General features: G+C 41.3%; 1 protein-coding gene across 1 annotated transcript in view; it reads right to left on the bottom strand.

The window, feature by feature from the left end:
* Positions 1 to 3,056: 3,056 nt before the first annotated feature.
* The window catches only part of MTDH (metadherin), an 83,551-nt gene continuing 77,238 nt past the window's right edge, over positions 3,057 to 9,369 (bottom strand). The window contains 2 exon segments of the mRNA XM_017875292.1: positions 3,057 to 4,773; positions 5,723 to 5,879. Coding sequence (XP_017730781.1) covers positions 4,703 to 4,773; positions 5,723 to 5,879 — 228 coding nt within the window. The 3' untranslated portion in view covers positions 3,057 to 4,702.

Genomic DNA, 9,369 nt, shown 5'->3' with positions numbered 1-9,369 from the left:
GGGGGGGGGGGGGGGGTGGTGGTGGTGGTAATGACCTCTACTAGCTGGCTCACAGGAAGTTTCTAGCTAGAGCAGCTATCTTCAAGCAAGAATTGAAAGCCACATGTTGGCCAGGTGCGGTGGCTCACACCTGTAATCCTAGCACTTTGGGAGGCCAAGACAGGAGGGTCACTTAAGCCCAGGAGTTCAAGGCCAGTCTGGGCAACACAGCAATGACCTCATCTCTACCAAAAAAAAAGAAAAAAAATTTTTAGCCAGGCATGGTGGTGTGTACCTGTAGTCCCAGGTACTCTGGAGGCTGAGGCCAAAGTGGGAGAACATAGCTTGAGTCCAGGAGTTCCAGGCTGAAGTGAGCTAGAACTGTGCCACTGCACTCCAGCCTGGGCAACAGAGTGAGACCCTATCTCATTAAAAGGAGAAAAAAAAAAAAAAAAAAACACCACAGGTTGAGAATGAGGAGGAACAATATAAAAAGAACCTGGATCCCTGACCCTGCATAATGTCATATGGGCTCTGGATTGCCTTCCCAAACTTTTATATGAAAGAGAAACAATCTTTTTTTGTTTTTTAATTCTTTTTTTTTTTTTGTCAAGATCGGGGTCTCACTATATTGCTCAGGCTAGTTTCAAACTCCTAGGCTCAAGCAATCCTCCTGTGTCGGCCTCTCAAAGAGCTTAGATTACAGTCATGAGTCACCATGCCCAGCTGAGAAACAAACTTCTATCTTGTACAAGCAATTATTGTTTGGGGATACAGCCAAACTCATACATACAAACTAACGCATAATGCCAAGTTTTAGTTTAATTTCCTTAACTGAAAGGCTGATGCAAATGACATATTGTACCTGGTGGCAGGCAGTTACATCTACTGCTAAAATGACGTAAGATAGAAGAAGTTTTCTGTAGAGAACATTGTGTGTCACAAACAGTGACATTTTCTAAAGTGCTTAATTCAATATGACTTCCCAGTGGTAAAGCTTGCACCTATGGTTTTAGGAAAACAACAACAGAAAGTTTAGACTAGCTTAAGATGCAAAATGACTGACGAAGTCCCTTCCCACAAGAGAACTGTAACGAGCAATTTAAACAAATCAAAAATGGTTTGTTTTATTTACAATACTCAATGCATCTTACAAATAACATATTTGCATTCCCTAAGTCTTTTGGAAAGTAATTCCAGTTTGTGCAATGAGTTTACAGGAAAATCTTAAGATATCTAGTAGACATCTTAAACCTAAACTCTACATTTTGAAAGATATTTCACACTATATTAATAGAGGACTGTTTTAATTAAGAAAACTAAACTCTGTAGTTAAATATTGCCCTCCAGTATCTTTAATGCAAATATAAACCAGATTAGCCTATGAAATAAGACCATTAGATTTGGGTGAATTATTCTGACTTCCCCTCCCCAGTAAAATGCATGCATAAAGTAAACATGGTAAATTACATCAATCACATTTTAATACTTTTTTTTTTTTTGGACTCTCTCAACTGTTGTTTTGCTCAATTGTGGGTACAGATAGGTAGGATTCCAGTCTGGAGAAACCCCTAAACCACTAAACCCTGCCTCAGAGTAAGGAAGAATTTTCAGTATGTATGTGGAGACAGGCTATATTAGGGAGCCTTTTGAGTGGCTTCTCTAGGACACTTTGCTTGCTAACATGAGCAAGGTTCCCCTCCAGTCCTGATAAAGCCTGAAGAGGTTACTTATTTCCCTACTAGTTCTGGAAGCATCTTATTCATGCCGCCGTAGAATAGGCTCTCTTCCCCTGCTCCTCCCTGAATCACCACCTAGATTTTAGTGCTTTCTGAGTTGATGATGGAAACTAGTTCCTGTTCAGGTGCCAGAAACTTTTTTTTTTTTTTGAGACCAAGTCTCGCTGTCTTTCATGCTGGAGTGCAGTGGCGCGATCTCGGCTCACTGCAACCTCCATCACCGCCCTGGGTTCAAACGATTCTCTGCCTCAGCCTACCGAGTAGGTAGGATTACAGGCGCCCGCTACCACGCCCATCTAATTTTTGCATTTTTATTAGAGATGGGGTTTCACCATATTGGCCAGGCTAGTCTCAAACTCCTGACCTCAGGTGATCCACCTGCCTTGGCCTCCCAAAGTGTTAGGATTACAGGCATGAGCCACCGCGCCTGGCCCAGAAACTGTTTTTATGTCACATAAAGATCTATGAAACAAGGTAAATGGTAATTAAAATACTTTGTGACAGAGTCTGCACCTCATGCATGTGAAAGAGAATGTAATTAATTTTACTGTTTATATAGCTGCCATCTTTTTTTTTTTGAGACGGAGTCTTGCTCTGTTGCCCAGGCTGGAGTGCAGTGGGGCACGATCTTGGCTTTGCAACCTTCGCCTCCTGGGTTCAAATGATTCTCTGCCTTAGCCTCCTGAGTAGCTGGGATTACAGGGGCCCATCACCATGCCCAGCTAATTTTTGTTGTATTTTTAGTAGAGATGGGGTTTCACCCTCTTGGCCAGGCTGGTCTTGAACTCCTGACCTCGTGATCCACCTGCCTTGGCCTCCCAAAGTGCTGGGACTACAGACGTGAGCCACTGCACTCAGTCAGCTGCCATCTCTTAAAACAAAACCCAAGTCCAAGCTCTTGAGCCAGAAAGAATAAATAGAGGTATCTCTATACTGGATCCACCTCAACTTAGCAGTGCATCTCTGCATCTCCACAACACTTTTCTCCTCAAAACATCTGGTGTCTTTAACATCTGGCATAGGTGCTAGAATGGGGAGATACTAGGCTGAAGAAATAAAGTCCAACGTTTGACATAGCCAACAGAATTTTAAGATAAAGAAATGGTGAGGTAGAGTTGAGAGAGTTCAATTATATTGTTGAGCACAGACCATTTGGCACATTCTAAAATTAGATTCCCTATCAAATTCTCCTTTGTGGTACCTTTACAAAGTGCTGACACCTTCGGAATCCTCCAACACCTATGTAAAGCTAACAGAATAAAGTCATTTGAAGAAATCCATCCTTGGCTCTTTAGCTATTATCTACCCCCATATTGAAGCAAATAAAAAACAATGCTATCCATTTGCTGAATTTATTTAAACAAGTCAATTTAGAAATACCATAGAATTAAACAAAACTTCTGACATGTAAACATACTGCCATGTTCCTGAAACAGATGTTAACACCTGATAAAAGTTAATAATCTCTTGTTAGGAAAGCTGTCCATTAATAAGGCCAGTCTTCAGCAAAACTAAAACCATTTTGTTTGTTTAGCTTTCCTAGTCTGACAACGCAATACTATTGAACCACAATCAAATATAACAACAACATTGGATGGATAGATCAGTACCATTGGTTACAGCTGTTAAACAGGTTCATTCTTGGCGCCACATAAAAACAATTAAGCCAATCACGTCGAATAAATCATGGCTTGTTTTTCTTTATCACAATTCACTAAGTGATGTTAATTATGGTCCTTGTCAAACACGTTTGGTAAAGGCTATTTACAGTGTACATGGCTGAGCATGCACTATTTATAGTTACAAAGATACCTGCCAGTTTATTACAATAGAATTACACAGTGCCTGAAAATGGTGAAACATCTCACACATCATTTAAATCAATATAATTTCAAGCAGGAAACGTTCCTTATTTGACCACAATTGCAATAATTACATGAAAATTCTTATAAAAACATGAATCCCCTTCAAGAAATTGATGCATATTCTACACACTACAGGTTAAGGCAGTAAAAAAATGTATTCCTGATAACTGGAGGTCTTGACAATGTCAATTAAAGCTGTCTGACTCTAGTTTTTCATTCTCCATCATATACCAAAAGCTTGTGAATGATTTCATTTTTAAAGTCAAAAAAGTATTAGTAACTAAGAAGAGTCAAAGCTGGAAAAAAGTAATTGCTAGGGAAGGGAAAAATGTAAATTGGATTTTGCCTGAAAGTTTTCAAATCATAAACAATAGCATTATTTATGAGTCTAAGCCTTAAATGTATAAAACAAATACATATAGTTCACTTTTCTTAATTTAAAATATACTGTACTTTGAACAATTCAAGTAATGTAAGACTATCAAAAATAACTTCATAAGCCATACAAGTGTCAACTGCATTTTCCGTATTTTAAGAACTTTTAAAACTGTAAACTAAACCATGACAGTTTAGTTAAACAAATGATAAATGACTTTTTATTTGCACTTGTGATTTCTTTAATACAAATTGCTACCAACAAATATGTAAAGATATGGCAGGTTATGTATTTGATCAAAGCACTTTGATTTAAGCATAAAACAGATTCAAATGGTACAAGTTCTGTGCATAAGATCCAAGGAATTGCTTACTAATTTGTAGGCAACCCTCTTTCTAATCAGAATCCTTTATTCCTCGGCTGCAGATGAGATAGGGCACAATCTGTTGTAAACAGGGCACTGTTGTAAAACCAAGATAATATTCTTAAATTAAGATCGTTCTTGTTCAATTAAAAAGACTTTCCCAAGTGTCTTCCATCACTGAGTATATTCTGCTGACCTCTTAATTTCATAAATTAACTTTCTTATGATTCCATTTTTATGGTGGTTGTGTCCGCAGTTTTGTTTTAAAAATTGGTTTAAATTTATATAAAACTCTGTACATGTTCACAAATTATTGCATAAACAGCATAATCTTCAAGACAGTGTTTGCAAACACATGTCCAATTCAGGAAAAAAAATTTCACGTTTCTCGTCTGGCTTTTTTCTTCTTTTTTATTTGTTTGGGAGATTCCCAGCTAGTTTCAGACTTGGCTAAAAAGGGGGGAAAATGAAGAAAAAAAATTAGGAGGATAGTAAATATTGTTACATCTCAATAATATAAAAGTTACGGAAATCTTTTAAAATACTCAAATTTTATGTTTAAGTTTTCAAGCCTTCATTATATATTTTAAGTTATTCTGTGTCTTCCTCCCTCCTTTCTTTTCAACGGTATTATTAGGTTGAACAATATGGAACTGCTGATATTCAACCAGTTTTGACCTAAAAAAACTGTTATTTAATACCGCTCAACCTAACTAATAAAAGAGAAAAATGGGTAAAATGGGTACTAAAGGTAGCTGAAGAGAGTAAAGGAGGAAAAAAAGCATAGAATAATTTGTAGCCTCAAGAACATGTGCAGAGAAAAATGGAGAGGGACCAGATAGACAAGCAGGCAGGCACGAAAGTTCTCCCTCTCTGTTCTCAGCAATGTATTCTCTCCTTCAGAGACAGATAGATAGTTAGGTTGATCATTTATTTATTTATTGAGTCTCGCTCTGTCACCCAGGCTGGAGTGCAATGGTGCAATCTTGGCTCACTACAACCTCCGCCTCCTGGGTTCAAGCGATTCTCCTGCCTCAGCCTCCCCAGTAGCTGGGATAACAGATGTGCGGCCAGCACACCCAGCTAATTTTTGTATTTTTAGTAGAGACTTGGTTTCGCCATGTTGGCTAGGCTGGTCTTGAACTTCTGACCTCAAGTGATCCACCTGCCTTGGCCTCCCAAAGTGCCGGGATTACAGGAGTGAGCCACGGCACCCAGCCTCCTTTAGTTATTTTAACAGCTTGGCCTTCACAACTTAAGTACACAAACGTCCAAAAAATTTAGCACTTTCAAAGTAAGAAAGGGCTACTCTTATTAATCCATTAGACTTTTAAGATCAGTATCTTAACACATGAAAAATGTAAACAGTACAAAGGAATAAAAAATGAGGATTACTTACTCTGTGAAGGAGGCACACTATTTTGCTTGGTATTTGACTTGGATTTATCTGTCTCTTGTAGAGTTGGCGGCACTTGGGAGGAGCTCTTGTCAGAATCACTTTTTGATAAGATAACAGATGGCTCGGTAGAAGTAGCAGGTGGAAGAGTCTTGATAGGCTATTTTAGGAAAAAATCATCTCAGGTTTTTTGGTGAAATTTTCAAATAAAGTTTAAATATCACAGTAATACTAAGAGGCTGTTTAGAAGCAATTCAATACTAATATGGTTTCCAGATAAGCAATGTAACTCATACGTGCCCTCTAGTGATACGGCCAAATCAATCATCACCCACGACATTTATGAATATATGTTGAGATAAAAATGAAGGTATGAAATTACAAAATGTCTACCGAATTTCAAATAGAAATGAATAATTTCATTTTCATTAACTTTTTTTTGAGGTGGAGTCTTGCTCTGTCACCCAGGCTGGAGTGCAGTGGCACAATCCAGGCTCACTGCAACCTCTGCCTCCTGGGTTCAAGCGATTCTCCTGCCTCAGTCTCCCAAGTAGCTGGGACTACAGATGCCCACCACCATGCCCAGCTAACTTTTTTTTGGATTTTTAGTAGAGACAAGGTTTTACCATGTTAGCCAGGATGGTCTTGATCTCCTGACTTCGTGATCCGCCTGCCTCAGCCTCCCAAAGTGCTGGGATTATAGATGTGAGCCACCACGCCTGGCCTAACTTTTATATTCTTATGTTTCATTATAAATAAGATGATTTTATTTATTTATTTTTTTTTTTTTGAGACAGAGTCTCGCTCTGTCGCCCAGGCTGGAGTGCAGTGGCGCGATCTGGGCTCACTGCAAGCTCCGCCTCCCGGGTTCACGCCATTCTCCTGCCTCAGCCTCCGGAGTAGCTGGGACTACAGACGCCTGCCACCTCGCCCGGCTATTTTTTTGTATTTTTTTTAGTAGAGACGGGGTGTCACCGTGTTAGCCAGGATGGTCTCGATCTCCTGACGCCCGTCTTGGCCTCCCACAGTGCTGGGATTACAGGCTTGAGCCACCGCGTCTGGCCGATAAGATGATTTTATACTTTTCTTTTTTGAGACACAGTATCGCTCTGTGGCCTAGCCTAGAGTGCAGAGGCACCAAACAGCTCACTGCAGCCTTGACCTCTGGGTTCAAGCGATCCTCCCACTTCAACCTCCGGAGTAGCTGGGATTATAGGCGTGAACCACTGAGACTGGCTGATTTTATACTTGTTGGTGATTCAATGGTTGTTGTCCATTTCCACCAACTCAGAATGCTTCAAAAATTTTTGTGAAAAACAGAAGGAAAATAGCTAACTTCTGAACTACCAGTAGATGACAACCCCCAATCTCCTTCCCAACAGGTAAGAATTTCTCAAATAGCAGCAGCAACAGCTTCTGTTTCCTACAAGCACACTGTGGTTACTGGTCCTACTGATTCAAGCAACTGGTAACACTCAGGTCCAAATTTTCAGTGTTTTATCCAGTCTGGTAGTGAAATTAGAATGCTTAAGGCAGAGCCTAGATTCTTGAGCCTTACTTCTCTACAGCCTGGAAGCAGAAAGGAGGTAAACTAACTGATTTGCCTCACTGAGGCATATCCATTAATAAATGATCAGGACCTGGTAATGATAAAAACATCAGTAATCTGGAGTGCCTTCAGGATGTGAGAGATGAGTAGAAGATCATTTCACCTATTAGCTCTATCTGTGATCATTATCCTGAACATAGAAAGAAGGGTAAGTAATGCTTCTCTAGACCCTATTCTTCCAGGCCCCATAGATTCGAGAAAGCAAAATGGGATAAGGATACAAGAGGAAATGGTGTGAGCCCAAGTAATTACTAGGATTCTTTCTTCCTATTCCAGGTATCTGAAGTTGTATTTGTGTGTGTGTGTGAGACAGGATCTCACTCTGTCACCCAGGCTGGAGTGCAGTGCCGTGATCTTCATTCACTGCAACCTCCCACCTCCTGGGCTCACAAGATCCTCCCACCTCAGTCCCCCAAGTACCTGGGACCACAGGTGCACACCACCACATCCGGCAATTTTTTTGTATTTTTGGTAGAGAGGGGGGTTTCACCATGCTGCCCAGGCTGGTCTCGAACTTCTGAGTTCAAGTGATCTACCCATCTGGACCTCCCAAAGTGCTGGGATTACAAGGCATGAGCCACCGTGGCCAGCCCTGAAGTTGTATTTATGTTGCCTAGTCTCTTTACCTTTCTCAGTGTTCCCTGTATTTATTTCATATCCAGAAGTTTTATTATTACTTACTTTTAATCTCCTTTTCCCCTCTATTCTCACTTATCTACATTAAGTCACAGAACGGATCAAATATTCTTCATAAAATGGCTTCTGAAAATGATTTAATATAAAAATGTTGAACAGAGGCCAGGCGCGCTGGTTCACACCTGTAATCCCAGCACTTTGGGAGGCTGAGGCACGCAGATCACTCGAGGTCAGGAGTTTGAGACCAGCCTGGCCAACATGGTGAAAATCCGTCTCTACTAAAAATACAAAAATTAGCCAGGGGTGGTGGCGTGCACTTGTAATCCCAGCTACTCATGAGGCTGAGGCAGGAAAATCGCCTGAACCCGGGAGGCAGAGGTTGCAGTGCGCTGAGACTGTGGAGTGTGTCACTGCAATCCAGCCTGGGCAATAGAGCAAGACTCTGTTTCAAAAAAAAAAAAAAAAATTCATATAGACCCTTTGCTATTTATTATACATACATATATATATGTTTTTTACAAGGCCTCATTTTGTCACCCAGGCTGGAGTGCAGTGGCGCAATTATCACAGCTTATTGCAGCCTCAAATTCCTGGGCTCAAGTGGTCTTCCCACTCAGTCTCCTGAGTAGCTGGGATTACAAGCACACACCATGACACCCAGCTAATTTTTGTGCTTTCTGTAAATACTGAGTCTAGCCATGTTGCCCAGGCTGGTCTCTAACTCCTGGACTCAAGCGATCCTCCTGCCTTGGCCTCCCAAAGTGTTGGGATTACAGGCGGGAGCCACTGCACCTGGTTGCTTATCTATTTATGAGATGGAGTCTCACTTTGTCACCCAGGCTAGAGTGCAGTGGCGTGATCTTGGCTCACTGCAACCTCTGCCACCCAGGTTCAAGCGATTGTCCTGCCTCAGCCTCCTGAGTAGCTGGGATTACAGGTGTGTGCCACCACACCTGGCTACTTTTTGTATTTTCAGTAGAGACAGGGTATTATCGTGTCCGTCAGGCTGTCTCAAACTGCTAATCTCATGATCCGCCTGCCTCAGCCTCCCAAAGTGCTGGGATTACAGGTATGAGCCACTGTACCTGGCCTTTGCCATTTATTATATTGAGACTGCAGCCCAGGTGTGGTGGCTCACACCTGTAATCCCAGCACTTTGGGAGGCTGAGGTGGGAGGATTGCTTGAGTCCAGGAGTTTCAGACCAGCCTGAGAAACATGGTGAGACCCTGTCTCTATAAAAAATACAAAAATTAGCTGGGTGTGGTGATGTGCACCTGTAGTCCCAGCTACTCACTCGGGAGGCTGAGGCAGGAGGATCACTTGAACCCGGGAGGTAGAGGCTGCAGTGAGCTAAAACTTTGCCACTGTACTCTAGCCTGGGTGACAGAGCAAGACTCTGTTTTT

This window comes from Rhinopithecus bieti, unplaced genomic scaffold, assembly GCF_001698545.2.
Source record: "Rhinopithecus bieti isolate Rb0 unplaced genomic scaffold, ASM169854v2 scaffold_8760, whole genome shotgun sequence".
Classification (NCBI taxonomy): Eukaryota; Metazoa; Chordata; class Mammalia; order Primates; family Cercopithecidae; genus Rhinopithecus; species Rhinopithecus bieti.
Note: the sequence above shows the minus strand (reverse complement) of the source record. Positions and strands in the feature narration are given on the sequence as shown.